At 40.4% G+C, this 16916-nt stretch overlaps 2 protein-coding genes across 6 annotated transcripts; both read right to left on the reverse strand.

The window, feature by feature from the left end:
* Positions 1-61: 61 nt before the first annotated feature.
* On the reverse strand, positions 62-7948 carry bbs7 (Bardet-Biedl syndrome 7). Of its 3 annotated transcripts, none has more exons than XM_044364043.1 (19): positions 7609-7948; positions 5609-5674; positions 5393-5455; positions 5117-5292; positions 4801-4987; positions 4635-4707; positions 4411-4518; positions 4014-4144; positions 3207-3291; positions 2949-3051; positions 2666-2843; positions 2461-2535; positions 2308-2364; positions 1926-2065; positions 1416-1580; positions 1108-1217; positions 885-988; positions 604-727; positions 62-333 (listed from the first exon to the last, which is right to left on the reverse strand). In XM_044364043.1, the coding sequence occupies exons 1-19, from the start codon at positions 7642-7644 to the stop codon at positions 200-202; spliced, it is 2115 nt and encodes a 704-aa protein (XP_044219978.1). In that variant the 5' UTR covers positions 7645-7948; the 3' UTR covers positions 62-199. The 3 variants fall into 3 exon arrangements, with proteins under 3 accessions (XP_044219978.1, XP_044219979.1, XP_044219980.1); XM_044364044.1 differs by lacking the exon at positions 7609-7948 and adding an exon at positions 6258-7460; XM_044364045.1 differs by lacking the exon at positions 7609-7948 and adding an exon at positions 6245-7460.
* On the reverse strand, positions 62-16581 carry LOC122990626 (Bardet-Biedl syndrome 7 protein-like). 3 transcript variants are annotated; one of them, XM_044364041.1, is made up of 20 exons: positions 16085-16581; positions 15835-15900; positions 15619-15681; positions 15345-15520; positions 15029-15215; positions 14858-14930; positions 14434-14541; positions 14024-14154; positions 12864-12948; positions 12506-12608; positions 12208-12400; positions 12008-12082; positions 11846-11914; positions 11448-11587; positions 11037-11201; positions 10107-10216; positions 9884-9987; positions 9606-9729; positions 9175-9348; positions 62-159 (listed from the first exon to the last, which is right to left on the reverse strand). In XM_044364041.1, the coding sequence occupies exons 1-19, from the start codon at positions 16118-16120 to the stop codon at positions 9215-9217; spliced, it is 2142 nt and encodes a 713-aa protein (XP_044219976.1). In that variant the 5' UTR covers positions 16121-16581; the 3' UTR covers positions 62-159; positions 9175-9214. The 3 variants fall into 3 exon arrangements, with proteins under 3 accessions (XP_044219976.1, XP_044219977.1, XP_044219975.1); XM_044364042.1 differs by lacking the exon at positions 62-159 and having other exon boundaries at positions 8603-9348; positions 11846-11911; XM_044364040.1 differs by lacking the exon at positions 62-159 and having other exon boundaries at positions 8603-9348.
* Positions 16582-16916: the final 335 nt, after the last annotated feature.

A 16916-nucleotide genomic window follows, 5' to 3' on the forward strand; every position in this document is an offset into this window, starting at 1 on the left:
TGCTTTTAACTCTTCAATTTCAAACTTCAACAAAATCTCAGACACTAATAATAACAAGAGATCATCCTGACATCACTGTAGTGGTTTATTAATCACCACACTTGTTTTTAAATGCTATTAAGAAACACTGCTAACCATCATAAAACAAAACTGTTGTATTTACAATACAAAAATATCCCAAATAAAGACAGAGATAACATTATGCCTCACTGAAAAAATCTAACAGGGAATTCAAATCATAATTGTCCAGTATCTCCAGCAGTGAGGACACCTTGGTTTTCACATTCTGGCCTTTGAACTTGAATTTGTCGATGAAGAGGTCTGTGATCATGCCTATAGGAAGAAAAAAATATCAATTACCACCAGCCAACAAGCTCTACTTCATGATTCAAGACAAATAAATATACAGTAATAAGTAATCCTGTTTTACAATTTTAGAAATTATCAAATAATGAAAAACTAATTTGGCAAAAAATACAATAATATTTTCCTCAATGCTGATTTTCCAAAATGAAACTGAATGCCTACTGAGTCAGTCAATTAAAAGTGTCTCTGGATGAGTCAGTGAGAACAATGGCTGTTAAAAGTGAAAAAATACCACACCATAAAGCCTCTCAAGGTGTGCCGGCTGCTTCTTGTACTCCTCCAGGAGATTAGTGGACTCATCCAAGATGTTGCGATACTCTGGGATGAGAAAATCTGCATTCCCCTCGTGAACCTGAAGCTCCTACAAATTGGAGAGGAAGTAGAGGCAAGTAAGTGAAGAACTTCAGAATTTCTTTGAAGCAAAGGTGGATTTATGGACAGACAGTATAATGAGAGAGTGATGATTTAGCTCCAGGGATGTTTTTTTTTTCTGTATGACACATCTAACCAACACTTACTTTAAGTGCATCAATAAGCTGAACTTTTCTAGCCAGCAACAACTGGTACTCCAGTTTTGGATGGATCATCTTAAGAGTGTGGCTCACAGAGTCATCACTGATATCTGGAAGATTGATACACAAACAAAGAGGCAAGTGGAGCAAGATTTAATTTGCCACAGATCATTCATTGAGAAATCCTATAAGCAGGCATTAAACTAGAATAATAACAAATTTACCCTACCATGTAAAATGTTCAAATGTATTTTCCGTTTGGTAGCTTCCTTCGAAAGAACATCACTCAGTATGGAAATGGTAGAGATGTTGTCGGACTTGAAGTGACCCTCACCTTTGCTAAAAAAAAAAAAAGTAGATTTCAACATCAATTCCCACTGAAAAGTTCAAATGAACAGTGTAAGTATTCAGTATTAAACTTTTATAGCAGCATCATATAAAATATGAAATTTCATAACCACTTATCAGCTACCTGCTAACCTCTTTCATTCACTTATATGCAATCCTTGATCTGTACTACTGTGTGCCCACATTTACCAGTAGGTGGCTTCAAGCTGCGTGCCGAGGAAAGTGTTGTGGAAATAGAAAGTGATGTTCTCTCTTGCTGGTGTTTTCTCTGGCACCTCTGGCAAACAGAAAACCACCCAAGAGTGAATCTCTGCAAAACTGAACTGTCCAACCAGACTGAGCCTGTTCATGGGCCTGTGTGACAGACAGAGAGACAGAATCAGAGGGACAAATGTCCATTATGCCTCTAAATCCAGCCTGAATCCACATTTCAAGTAATCTAATAATCAGAATGAATTACATTTTTATTTCACCTCATTCATTCTGAACAAATATAAGATGTTGGCAGCAATACAGAAGTCTGACACCAACATTTCAGTGGGATTGGCATTAATCTGATTTTATGCCTCAAAACAATCCAAACCTTTGCATTTGAGTTTTTGCAAAACACAAGAATAACACTGAAAAACAGCTTCAAGGTAGGAATACATTGCCATTTCAAATCTCAGTCTAAATTATTATCATTTAATGTATCTTTACCTGTCTTGGTCTATGCTGTGTGTCCGCTGGTGAAGAGATAAAGGTTTAATCTGGTACTGGCGGACATGGCAGGTCTTGGGTTGCAGTCTGGGGGTAACATAAGCCTGCAGGGTGCCATACTGTCCCTCAATGGACCTCACCTACAGCATTATGGAGGACACACGTTATTCTTGATAAAGCGTTGATGTAATAAGTACAAGACACAGCTGAGAACAGTCTATGACATCATGACAACTATAATCCCACAAAGGAAGTCCACTATAGTATTATGTCTTTTTTAGACAGTTAGTTAGACACATTGTATAGGGTTAAAGGAATAACACTTTGACTTAACGTAGTAACAGAAATGCCACAATATGCAGAGTTTTGATGCAAGTGTTACCTTGAGCTCAAGTCTGGTAGTGTTGGCCTGACATCTGTATGTGAACAGGATGAAGTTCTGTTGGAAAAAGAGTCAGTAAGAGTCAATAGAGCATTAGACAGGTTGTGATTAAGTTGGTATTTACGTTCTGTGTCAACAGTCGACACAGCTCACCTCTGAGTCACATTCACTGAAGCTGACAACAGCTGAGTTCTTATCCACATCCAGCAAGTCTATGGGAACGTCGCTCTGCACAGGAGAAGAGGATCTTTAAATAACATTTATATCTGGGATTAACAGCATGCCTTCTTCAAGTCTTGCAGTACAAGTTCTACTGTCAGCAGAGGATGTAACCACAGGGATTTAGTGCTGAGTGTACCTGGAGCAGCAGGTTGTCGATGGCAGTCTGCACCTCTAGGGTGAGGCTGTAGCTGGCATCGTCCTGGCAGAGGGTGAACTTGTCATTGATGCTGAAGACAGCTGTACTAGACTGAGAGGTCTGCTGGTACTCTTCACAGCCCTGCAGGACTTCGATCTGCAGCTGCTCCAACTCCGCCCTGGAGGAGAATAATATACTGACCTGAAGAACAGCTTTGTTTTGAAACAATAGTTGAACCATTAGTGCACAAGAATATTCTCTATAATGAGAAAAAAACTGGTACCTGAGTGATTCCACTTTGGACTGGGTCTCTTCACTCATCGTGACCTCGTCTCCGGGGCCCGCTTCAGCCTTCTGGAGCTCAGTGGTCAAACCAGTCACCCATCCTGGAAGAGGTAATGACAGTAATTCAGAGTATGCTATACATGTCACATCTCTTTCTACAGGCGTTTGACAGGCAGCACAGACACCTTTTCTTCACTGAGGTAAAAAAGACACAGAACTCTACGTACACTGTTTGGTGAAATATTAATAATTTAACCTGTATAAGTGGCAGTCAAGATCTCATCATAGGACTCTTTCCCCACACAGCCACCCTGGATGGAAGTCACGCTCTCTGACAGCACCTGTGCCAGGGAAAGGAAGGAAACCTTGTCCGTCAATAAGTAAGTAAGTAGGTAAAGGTTATTTAGTATAGCACCTTTCACAGAGCAAGGTCATGAAGTGCTTCACAAGAGTAAAATTGTTAAAAAATAATACCATGAAAACAGTGCAAAAGAAACAAACAAAAAATAAGCAACAAAAGACCTTAAAAATACACAAAATTACAATCAATAGACACCGGTTTGAATAAATACGTCAAAGGCAACAAGGTGAGATAACCCTCTGCTCTGAACACTAAAATGCTGATGGAAGTCATTCTAGATACTGTTGGCAGAGCTCAAAACCAGGTGAAATATATAAATTAATTTCTACTCCAGCAGTCAGGTAAGTACAACAAGTAAGGGATACTTGACTTGAAGGTAAGTTTATTTGTATAGCACAAATGAAGGGGCTCAAAGGTCAAAGACAAGTATTGGACAGACATACAGGTTTGTCTTTAAGCAGAACAGCATGTAAGTACAATTTAAAATAGTTTCAGGATACTGACAAAACTTTTTTTTAAATGTGAATCTATTTCTAAATATTCCAATAAAAGTTGTGATCTGAGTGGGCACAGTTTTTCTACACAATTATTTGCATCAGAATTTCAAAACAACACATTGGATTGAATTAATGAATTGCATGAAAAATTGGAGTGACTGATCAGTTCTGTTTTGATGAGCAGTGCAAAGCAGTAACAACTCACGTGCTCAAAGCGTAACGTGGGCTCACTTGCATTGTCGAAACCATAAACCTCGACCGTCCCATCATCCCTGCCCACCAAGATGTCATTCAATCCGTCTCCAATGATATCATATGTATCAATGCAGAGAATTCCTGATAGGAGACAGAAAAGTGTGACTGAGCTGAGTGGCCAGAATTATATGTTTAGACTCGGTTTTGGACACTAAAACTGATGAGGTCCGGGGCAGTAGTGTCTTACAGTAATTTTAACATCGCAAAAAAATATAAACACTCTGATGGTGCGTCCATTTCCTGAAGTTAATTTTTTATGCTGTGGAAAATTGGTTGCTATTAATGTAACATAGATTTGTATTTAACACTCTGGTATATTAAGTACTCTGGTTCCATAAATAACATACCTCCTTTCTTTTTGTCATTATCAATCTCCCATTTGGTCGCAGCTGAGCTCTCACCAATCTGAACCAATCCTATTTTTCCATCTGTGGTTCCATAGAGGATTTCCTCTCCTGTAAAAAATCATTCACACAATTTCTGTTCTGTTCTTATTAAATTATACTAGCTGACTGTAATGTTATCTTTAATGCAGAGGAAGAGCCAACAGCACAAACAGTGGCTTACTCACCTCCATCTTTGTTGTACAGCTCCAAGACAGATGGAGGGCCAGGAACTTCAATGTCATAGGCAAGCTCAGATCCCTACAGAATTTTAAAAAAGAGACAAACAACTTGGAATAACATGCTTCATTCACTGTGTCTGGAACAACATGGGTAAATATGAGCTTGGTCTACCTGCAAGACCCTGAGAACCCGATCTTGGCACGCCAGGACCGGTACGAGGCGAGTCAGGTTCTTTGAGGACAAACATGTGATGTCATTGATTTTGTCTCCAGAGAGGTAGTAGTCTTGGTCCTTGCAGTCACAGTAGTGGTTGTAGAAGTAACTTGCACACACAAAAAGGTCAATGCCTGAGACATGCCTGGAAAAGAGATCACACAGTTTGACACAAGCCAGCATTGTAGGTTTCGGATTTATCTGAACTATAAAGTCATCAAATTATAAAATGTTCAGTTCACTTTTGATCAAAATGAAGAGAAGTGGTTCCTACATGGCGTTAATGTTCTCTGTGAGGTTGGCTTCAAAGGTGAGAAACTGTTTGCCTTTCTTGGTAAATCCTCGGACCTGAGAACCAGAAGAGACAAAGATCTTCTTCTGTGGAGTTCCTGCAGCTCCTCCAAGGTCCATTCTGACTATTTTCTGTCCTGGAGGTGTTTTAAACCCTGACTGCGACACAAAGTCAAATTCCTTGATATTAGAAACATATTTGTGTACCATTGGCTGTTCAACAACAGAAAGAACGTCTCAACCCAATGAAAATACTCACCACTGCTCCGCCCTTCTTCATTCTAAAACATGTAACTATACCATTGTGATCAGCAATAGCAACCTGAAACAAAGCGATACCAGTCAACTGCCATAAGGCTGTAATATCAAACAGCTATATGATGAACAAAAAACCCTCAAAGTAAGTATGTTACACAATATAATCAGTTTAGATTAGTGTGTAAACTCTGGTGTCGCTTTGACAGATTAACAATACCTTCTGGGTTGCCCTTTTTCCAGGTGGTGGGATCAGCCTCATAGTTTTCTGGGATGTTACACCAACCTGAGAGGAAAGAGCAGAAGGAAAAACATTAATCATAACAAAGCCTGACAGAGTTACATGAGAGAACTAGAGTTACATCCAGGTAACTACATATTTCTCTGTGGTACGTGCTCCACCCTCTCACAGGCTTTGTATTGGTTAAAACCTAAGGCGAAGGCTGTTAGGGATGAGATGTACTTTCAGCTGTGCCCGCACCGATACTAGTGCGAACCCAGCCACGACGAAGAAACAGCAGCAGTCCAGCGGTTGAGCACTGCCTGCCTGAAGGTCTTACACCAGACTGAAAAAAGCCAGCAACAAGCTGGACACTTACCAAGACACCTCAGTCTACTCCAGACGAGGTCCCCCCACACAGTGCACCGCCAAAAATACCCTAAGCATGTATTTTTAGCGGAGATTGCTTTTTAGGACCATGTAATGAGTGGGGCAATGCCCTTTACTGTAATATGGTTGTATGTATGGTTGTTGCCTCCAGCCAGAGGCAACAATACAAACAGGCCCGACACCCCCACTGTGACCAGGTTTGCAATGGCGAGGCAGGAATGGCTGGGCAGGATCGAAATGGCTTACACTGGTGATGGACCTGTTGCTGGACATCTCCCCGGGACAGCAACATTGGCAACTCCGCTGCTGCTACTGCTGGTGATGCGAGCCCAGCTGCTCTGGTGCCTTCTAGGCCATGTCCAGTCAATCAATCATGGTCTGGATGTATGGGCCAAAGAGTGACTCTGTGGAAAGCGGCATGTTCATCAGCAGGCGCTGTTCACGCTCCTTCAGGGAAGACAGGCCCAGCCAGAGGTGCCTGTGCCTCACCTGAGTGGCACACATGGTGTGGCCGCCATCAATGGGACATGCTGAGGAGGGTGGCCACTGCTGTCTGCACCTGCATTATCTCTGGTGCCATCAGCTCAGTCCTCTGGAAGCGGTCCAGAGATCCTGCCAGGAAAGCCATATTGTTATCCAGTGCTAGCATTTGAGCAGCACTAGTGTAACAGCGATTGAGGAAGCTGGCCATTACTCTATCCCTCTTGGACGGGAGCAATGGCTAACCGTCCGGCCAGAGGGAGGTGGAGGGGAGGAGGCAGACCCTGACTGCAATTTCAATGGAAGGCACTCCCTTGTCCCATTCCCAGCCCTCAACAGTGGAATATGGCCCGTAAATGGGGCTTAGCGGAGAGTAGTAGCCAAAGATGGGCACCATCTTGGGAAAGATGACACAAAGGCGAGGCTTCCTGCGTGGCTGGGTGAGGAGGCCTATGGTGAAATCCTTGGCAGGAGCTTTGGAGGGTGGCTGTGGTGGCAGTGGGGTTGCCATCCTGATGGCTGCCAAGGTGAACAGGCCGGGCAGGTCATCGAGCAGGTAGCAGTGGGCTGCTGGCAGGTTGTCCTCTTTGAAGAGGAAAGCAGGGTCTTCCTCTTTGTGGACATGATGTTCTTTATCCTCGTTGTAGTCGTCCCTCGCTTGGACCAAGTCATTGCACTCTTCGCAGCCAGAGCTGGACTAGCATGGAGGGAGCAGATGGGCTTGGTGAACTTGCATCACCGCTTGCATTCCTCCCAGAGGAGCACGAGGCACGCAGAGCAAGAGACAGCCTCATCCTGGTGCCGCCAACCCAGGCAGCAGAAACAGGCTTCATGCAAATCCACTGGAGGCATAGGCGAGGCACACAAGACACAGGACTTGCTAGTAGACATGATGACTTCTTCTGCGACACCGAATGGTGAAATGAAATTCACAGGTGATAATCCATTCTCAAAAGGGAGTGAAAAAGGGAGAGGAGCAGTGAGTGCACTGGAGCTTTCTAGGAGGAGGGTGCTTCCCCCTGATTGGGCGGTGAGTGCAAAGATCTTTCTCAGGTAGAGTAAACCAATAGTGAACCCTGTTAGAGGGCGGAGCACGTAGACATAGAACCAGTGACTGTACTTAGTATTACCTGGATATAATCAACTGGATTTAGATGGATCTCCATCTTCTTTCTCCACTGGATGTATTTTTTTAGGGGGAAAAGTATTGTGCAAATCGTCCGGGTAGGTTATCCGTCTATAAAACTGTACCGATAAGAAGTGTCAGTCCATCGTTGACAGTCATCATTCACGACTTTGAAGAAGAGAAAAGAGTCACTAAAGAAATTTACTGAGCGAAATAAAAACACACCAAACTACTGTCACCGTATGTTACAAAAAACTATCTTACACACGAACGTTAAGTTCAAACAGTAAATACAACACTTCAAACCCCGATGTAACGCAGTGACCGTTGCCAGTGGCAACAAGCTGTGACGCCAGTGGGGGAGAATAAATGACGGATATTGACGCTGCGTCCTGATTGACCCGCTTAAGTTTTAATGAAACAAAAAGACATGGAAATACACAATCGTGTAACTATTATCTCTGTTTTCAGCATTTTTGAATTAGTATTTTAATTTTAGGAAAACAACGGTATGTATACAATCTAATATTTCCATTGAATATTTGGCCTACATCTCAATTTATTAAAATATGGGAGCTTTTGAATATTAGGATGCACATTGAAAAATATTCCCCTCCGAAATGTAGTGGAGTGGAAGTATAAAGCAGCGCAAAATGGAAATACCCAAGTAAAGTACAAGTACTTCAAAAATGTACTTAAGTACAGTACTTGAGTAAATGTACTTCGTTACTTTCCAACAATGTATATTTCATTATTTCACATGTTTACTGATGCATTAGCATGTAATCAGCATGTCAGTGGACTGTTAAATTTACAGTATAAACAGGCATATTTTATAAACTGATCATATACTATGTATTGAAAATACTAATCTGTTAAGTAACAGCTATCAAATAAATACAGTAAAATACATGTATCTGTGTAATGTGAAGTGAAGTATAAGTATAGAGTATTAATGGGAAGTAAAGCATTCAAGTAATTGTAAGACAACACGAGTATTAGAAAGAGAACAAGGTAAATGATTTATTAACCCAGTCCAGTTTTTGTGGATATGATAATCTAATAAAGGCTTTAGCATGTTGTGTGGAAAATTGATTCAATATATGTCACATGTGTTTCATGGTATCATACAAGCCCTTTACTTTCTGCACAATTTCCCATCCAAGTAGCATCTAAACTTTCCATCAGCCTCCTTAAATTATGAATCTTAAAATGGTTACAAATAAGATCTCATTTTAATTTTAAAAATAAAATCTTATGGACTATAAAGACAGGAACTCTTCTATAGTAAATAAGTTATAATATATAGTAGTTATAATATAAAAACATACATTCCATGTGCTTTTAACTCTTGTAAATTTCAAACCTCAACAAAAGCTCAGACACTAATAATAACAAGGGATCATCCTGACATCACTGTAGTGGTTTATTAATCACCACACTTGTTTTTAAATGCTATTGAGAGACATGATAAATATTTAAATATAGTAAACCACAGATAGAATGAACAGTATCTAAATGACAACATGACATTGACACTGCTAACCATCATAAAACAAAGCTGTTGTATTTACAATACAAAAATATCCCAAATAAAGACAGAGATAACATTATGCCTCACTGAAAAAATCTAACAGGGAATTCAAATCATAATTGTCCAGTATCTCCAGCAGTGAGGACACCTTGGTTTTCACATTCTGGCCTTTGAACTTGAATTTGTCGATGAAGAGGTCTGTGATCATGCCTATAGGAAGAAAAAAATATCAATTACCACCAGCCAACAAGCTCTACTTCATGATTCAAGACAAATAAATGTACAGTAATAAGTAATCCTGTTTTACAATTTTAGAAATTATGAAATAATGACATACAATACAATGATATTTTCCTCAATGCTGATTTTCCAAAATGAAACTGAATGCCTACTGAGTCAGTCAATTAAAAGTGTCTCTGGATGAGTCAGTGAGAACAATGGCTGTTAAAAGTGAAAAAATACCACACCATAAAGCCTCTCAAGGTGTGCCGGCTGCTTCTTGTACTCCTCCAGGAGATTAGTGGACTCATCCAAGATGTTGCGATACTCTGGGATGAGAAAATCTGCATTCCCCTCGTGAACCTGAAGCTCCTACAAAGTGGAGAGGAAGTGGAGGCAAGTAAGTGATGAACTTAAGAATTTCTTTGAACTAAAGGTGGATTTATGGACAGACAGTATAATGAGAGAGTGATGATTTAGCTCCAGGGATGTTTTTTTCTGTATGACACATCTAACCAACACTTACTTTAAGTGCATCAATAAGCTGAACTTTTCTAGCCAGCAACAACTGGTACTCCAGTTTTGGATGGATCATCTTCAGAGTGTGGCTCACAGAGTCATCACTGATATCTGGAAGATTGATAAACAAACAAAGAGGCAAGTGGAGCAAGATTTAATTTACCACAGATCATTCATTGAGAAATCCTATGAGCAGGCATTAAAATAGAATAATAACAAATTCAACCTACCATATGAAATGTTCAGATTGATTTTCCGTTTGGTAGCTTCCTTAGAAAGAACATCACTCAGTATGGAAATGGTAGAGATGTTGTCGGACTTGAAGTGACCCTCTCCTTTGCTAAAATTACAAATCAGAAAAGGATGTTTGATTCCAAGTAGATTTCAACATCAATTCCCACTGAAAAGTTCAAATGAACTGTGTAAATATTTAGTATTACACTTTTCTAGCAGCATCATACAGAATATGAAATTTTATAACCACTTGTCACCTCCCTGATAATTAGAGATGCACTGACTGTAATTGTCTTGGCCAATACAAATTTCTGATCTTTTTAAAGTCTGACCTGCTGATTCCGATTTTCTTTCTTCATAAGAATTTAATAAGAAAGAAAGATTTTATTTCTTTCTTTATATATTTCCTTTCTTTCTAAGAACTATAATTGACAGCTTAAATAAACATTTTTGTAACATTTCTTTAATGGAATACTGAAATTCAATTGTATGTTCATTAATTATTTAAATAACTTACATTTTTCTTCTTGAGATTGGGCATGTTCACTTGGGTTTTTAAGTGTCTGATTAAGTTATAGTTGTTTCAAATGTTATCAAAATGTTATCAAAGTTGTTCCTCCATGGCCTATTTTGGACAGGTATTACAAATTGCGAGCTGTCTGTCTTCTTCACTCATGCTGAAGAACTTCCACAGCTGCTGCTGCTGTGTGCGTGACATGAATCTTGGTGCGGCTATGTGCGGAAATTTTGACCGGCAGAAAATTGGACATATGAGACTGATCAGTGCCGGTCACCAGACATGGCTGAACAGCTGAAAACTGGCCTTTTTCCATCAGCGGCTGATTGATCGGTGCATCTCTACTGATAATCTCTTCCATGAATTTATATGCAAACCTAGATCTGTCCTACTGTGTGCCCACATTTACCAGTAGGTGGCTTCAAGCTGCGTGCCGAGGAAAGTGTTGTGGAAATAGAAAGTGATGTTCTCTCCTGCTGGTGTTTTCTCTGGCACCTCTGGCAAACAGAAAACCACCCAAGAGTGAATCTCTGCAAAACTGAACTGTCCAACCAGACTGAGCCTGTTCATGGGCCTGTGTGACAGACAGAGAGACAGAATCAGAGGGACAAATGTCCATTATGCCTCTAAAGAAGTCTGAAACCACATTAACATTTCTGTGGGATTGACATTAATCTGATTTTATGCCTCAAAACAATCCAAACCTTTGCATTTGAGTTTTTGCAAAACACAAGAATAACATTGAAAAACAGCTTCAAGGTAGGAATACATAGCCATTTCAAATCTCAGTCTAAATTATTATCATTTAATGTATCTTTACCTGTCTTGGTCTATGCTGTGTGTCCGCTGGTGAAGAGATAAAGGTTTAATCTGGTACTGGCGGACCTGGCAGGTCTTGGGTTGCAGTCTGGGGGTAACATAAGCCTGCAGGGTGCCATACTGTCCCTCAATGGATCTCACCTACAGCATTATGGAGGACACACGTTATTCTAGGCAAAGCGTTGATGGAATGAGTACAAGACACAGCTGAGAACAGTCTATGACAACATGACAACTATAATCCCACAAAGGAAGTCCACTATAGTACACTTATAGTACACACTTATGTCTTTTTTAAACAGTTGCTTAAACACATTGCATAGAGTTAAAGGAATAACACTTTGACTTAACGTAGTAACAGAAATGCCACAATATGCAGAGTTTTGATGCAAGTGTTACCTTGAGCTCAAGTCTGGTAGTGTTGGCCTGACATCTGTACGTGGCCAGGAGGAAGTTCCCATTAGGCTGCTGGAAAAAGTGTCAGTAAGAGTCAGTAGAGCATTAGACAGGTTGTGATTAAGTTGGTATCTACGTTCTGTGTCAACAGTCGACACAGCTCACCTCTGAGTCACATTCACTGAAGCTGACAACGGCGGAGTTCTTATCCACATCCAGCAAGTCTATGGGAACGTCGCTCTGCACAGGAGAAGAGGATCTTTAAGTAACATTTATATCTGGGATTAACAGCATGCCTTCTTCAAGTCTTGCAAGGTCTACTTTCACCAGAGGATGCAACCACAGGGATTTAGTGCTGAGTGTACCTGGAGCAGCAGGTTGTCGATGGCAGTCTGCACCTCTAGGGTGAGGCTGTAGCTGGCATCGTCCTGGCAGAGGGTGAACTTGTCATTGATGCTGAAGACGGGCACAGCAGAGACAGCTGTACTGGACTGAGAGGTCTGCTGGTACTGTTCACGGCCCTGCAGGACTTTGACCTGCAGCTGCTCCAACTCCGCCCTGGAAGGGAAGAATATACTGACCTGAAGAACAGCTTTGTTTTGAAACCATAGTTGAACTATTAGTGCGCAAGAATATTCTCTATAATAAGAGCAAAACTGGTACCTGAGTGCTTCCACTTTGGACTGGGTCTCTTTACTCATCCTGACCTCGTCTCCGGGGCCCGCTTCAGCCTTCTGGGGCTCAGTGGTCAAACCAGTCACCCATCCTGGAAGAGGTAATGACAATATTGCAGAGTATGCTGTACATGTCACATCTCTTTCTACTATTTACTTAATTGCAACTGTTGTGTTTAAGAGACCCATAGTAGATGCTGAACATTTAAAGCAATAATCTTTGAGAATTAAATCAGACAGATAAATGAGAAGTTTGACAGGCAGCACAGACACTTTTTCTTCACTGAGGTAAAACTGAAGACACAGAACTCTACGTACACTGTTTGGTGAAATATTAATAATTTAACCTGTGTAAGTGGCAGTCAAGACCTCATCATAGGACTCTTTCCCCACACAGCCACCCTGGATGGAGGTCACGCTCTCTGACAACACCTGTAGCAGAGTAAGAAAGGAAACTTTGTCCATAAGGTTTCAGGGTTGCCATTGGTGCACATGTGCGTACAAAATCTGATTGATATCATTGATAAACTGTAAGTAAAATGTGAGATAACCCTCTGCTCTGAACACTAAAATGCTGATCAAAGTAATTCTAGATACTGTTGGCAGTGTGCAAAACTAGGTGAAATAATCACATTGATTTCTACACCAGCAGTCCGGTAAGTTCTCACTTGCTGCTGCTACACTGCTGTCCAAGCTCCTCTGCTCCTCTCTCATCACCTGCCCTGTTCTGCTCAACTCTGCATTTCAATGAGGAGAACTGACAAAGGAAAGTGAATATATTAAGTGACATTATGCACTGATGGCATGACATGATGATGACAAATCTGACAACAGATTGAAAATGCCAGCTAGCTCAATGTAACAGTTAGCTACCAAAGACAGGAGGCAATCTGTCGCAAACTATCTTGCATTAAAGTTCTAGTATCACTTTGTAAAGTCAAAACATTGTTTAAGCAGAATATCAGAGCAATTTACATTCTGTCATTTAACCTGTCAATTTCTGAGCTATTTTTCTCCCTACCTTTCCACTCTGCCATCTGTGCTGTCTGACTGACTGACAAGTGACTGAGGTTGCTGATCTGCTAGGCAGCTTTTAAGGAAACCCATTGACAGAGAAGGGAAACTCTGTGAAAGTTCTGACACTCGCAAGATCTTACATCAACTCATTTAAGGCCATGTTCTCTACAGCTAGGAAGAAAATGTGTTTTAGTCATTGTTTGAATTATTAAGACCAAGAAAAGTGTAAAAATATAAACATTGTTGAAGATGTGTGAAGTTAAGCGTCCCCTGATGACGTAGAAGAGCCTATATTCTGGGGCTGAGCTCTGGACAACCCCAGCCCAATTTAACCACTGCAAGTAAAGGGACATACAGGTTTGTCTTTAAGCAGAGCAGCATGTAAGTACAATTCAAAATAGTTTCAGGATACTGAAATACTGAATTAATGAATTGCATTAAACATTAACAGTTCTGTTTTGATGAGCTGTGCAAAGCAGTAACAACTCACGTGCTCAAAACGTAACATGGGCTCACTCGCGTTGTCGAAACCATAAACCTCGACCGTCCCATCATCCCTGCCCACCACGATGTCATTCAATCCGTCTCCAATGATATCATACGTGTCAATGCAGAGAATTCCTGATAGAAAACAGAAAAGTGTGACTATGTTGTGAGGGGTGGATTGAGTGGCCAGAATTGTATGTTTAGACTCAGTTTTGGACACTAAAACTGATGAGGTCGGGGGCAGTAGTGTCTTACAGTAATTTTAACATCGCAAAAAAACCATAAAGACTCTGATGGTGCATCCATTTCCTAAAGTTAATTTTCTATGCTGTGGAAAATTGGTTGGTATCAATGTAACAGATTTGTATTAAACAAGCTGGTATATTAAGTACTCTGGTTCCATAAATAACATACCTCCTTTCTTTTTGTCGTTGTCGATCTCCCATTTGGTCGCAGCTGAGCTCTCATCAATCTGAACCAATCCTATTTTTCCATCTGTGGTTCCATAGAGGATTTCCTCTCCTGTAAAAAAAAAATCATTCACACAATTTCAGTTCTATTCTTATTAGTCTTAGTTAGTCTCATGTATTATTCTGCTGGTAAAGTTTTATTAGTGATTTGTGCTAGTTATTGACACTGTGTTTGGTCACGTTCAATGATAAATTTGATGTATACAAAAATAAAGTGTGTTCCAATAATTAAAAAAAAATATGTGCTCTAAGAGATACTTGTTTGCATATGAGTGAGGAAATAGTTAACTTGTAAATTATACTAGCTGACTGTAATGTTATCTCTAATGCAGAGAAAGAGCCAACAGCACAAACAGTGGCTTACTCACCTCCATCTTTGTTGTACAGCTCCAAGACAGATGGAGGGCCAGGAACTTCAATGTCATAGGCAAGCTCAGATCCCTATGGAATATTTAAAGAAGAGACAAACAACTTGGAATAAGATGTTTCATTCAATGTGTCTGGAACAACACATATGAGTAAATATGAGCTCAGTCTACCTGCAAGACCCTGAGAACCCGATCTTGGCACGCCAGGACCGGGACGAGGCGAGTCAGGTTCTCTGAGGACAAACATGTGATGTCATTGATTTTGTCTCCAGAGAGGTAGTAGTCTTGGTCCTTGCAGTCACAGTAGTGGTTGTAGATGTAACTTGCACACACAAAAAGGTCAGCGCCTGAGACATGCCTGGAAAAGAGATCACACAGTTTGACACAAGCCAGCATTGTAGGTTTCGGATTTATCTGAACTATAGGGTCATAAAATTATAAAATGTTCAGTTCACTTTTGATCAAAATGAAGAGAAGTGGTTCCTACATGGCGTTAATGTTCTCAGTGAGGTTGGCTTCAAAGGTGAGAAACTGTTTGCCTTTCTTGGTAAATCCTCGGACCTGAGAACCAGAACAGACAAAGATCTTCTCCTGTGGAGTTCCTGCAGCTCCTCCAAGGTCCATTCTGGCTATTTTCTGTCCTGGAAGTGTTTTAAACACAGGCTGCAACACAAAGTCAAGTTTCTTGATATTAGAAACATATTTGTGTACCACTGGCTGTTCAGCAACAGAAGATGAATGAAGCCAATGAAGATACTCACCACTGCTTCGCCCTTCTTCATTCCAAAACATGTAACTATACCATCATGATCAGCAATAGCAACCTGAAACAAAAAGATACCAGTTAACTGCCATAAGGCTGTAGTATCAAACAGCTATGTAATGAACAAAAAACCCTCAAAGTAAGTATGTTACACAATATAATCAGTTTAGATTAGTGTGTAAACTGTGGTGTCGCTTTGACAGATTAACAATACCTTCTGGGTTGCCTTTTTTCCAAGTGCTGGGAGCAGCCTCATAGTTTTCTGGGATGTTACACCAACCTGAGAGGAAAGAGCAGATGGAAAAATATTAATTATAACAAAGCCTGACAGCTTTACATGAGAGAAATACCCTGAATGTACATTATATAGTAAGCACTAGTATGATACCGTTGTAAATAGTTGACATTCAATAATCGAAATAAAAGAACAAGCGACCAGCGACTGTACTTAGTATTAACGTTACCTGCATATAGTCAACTCGATTTAGATGGATCTCCATCTTCTTTCTCCACTGGATGTCTTATCTTAGGAGGAAAAGTATGGTGCAAATCTTCCAGGTATGTTGTCCGTCTATGAAATTGTACCGATAAGAAGTGGCAGTCCACCGTAGACAGTCGTCATTCACAACTTGCAGGCAGAGTTTCTAACGCTGTTAGTGGGAAAGATAGACTTGGATTATCTAAGCAAGAAGATTAGCTCGACGTGCTAACGTTAGCTAGCAAGCTAATTGGCTAACACGATTTATTCGCACGCCAGCTGGCTGCTTTAAAGAAGAGAAAATAATCACTAAAAAAATCTACTGAGCGAAATAAAAACACATTAAGCAAACTACTGTCCGCGCATGTTACCAAAAACTCCCTCTTACACACGAACATTAGGCTCAAACTGTAAATACAACACTTGAAACCCCGATGAAACGCAGCTACCGTTGCCAGTGGCAACGTTGCATCCCGTAACAAGCTGTGACGCCACTGGAGGAGACTGAATGACAGAGATTGAAGCTGCATCCTGATTGGTTGAATCTCTGAAGTTTTAATAGAAGACTATGAATACAACGTTGATGCATTTATAGATGTGGCAATATTAAAATTAGACCTGTTTTCATGAATTTTGAATTGGTCTTTTAATTTTTTTTGAAAGCAATGAAATGCATATAATCTAAAAAAGAATATTTACATCTCAATGTTTAAAAAAAAATACATTTAATCACAGATTAGACCCCAGTATTTGCTCTCTGGTGTGTGTTTTTATCATTACATTATTATTTTTGTTTTGTTTTTGGATACATATCCTTC

The sequence above is a fragment of the Thunnus albacares genome, chromosome 10 (genome assembly GCF_914725855.1).
Source record: "Thunnus albacares chromosome 10, fThuAlb1.1, whole genome shotgun sequence".
NCBI lineage: Eukaryota > Metazoa > Chordata > Actinopteri > Scombriformes > Scombridae > Thunnus > Thunnus albacares.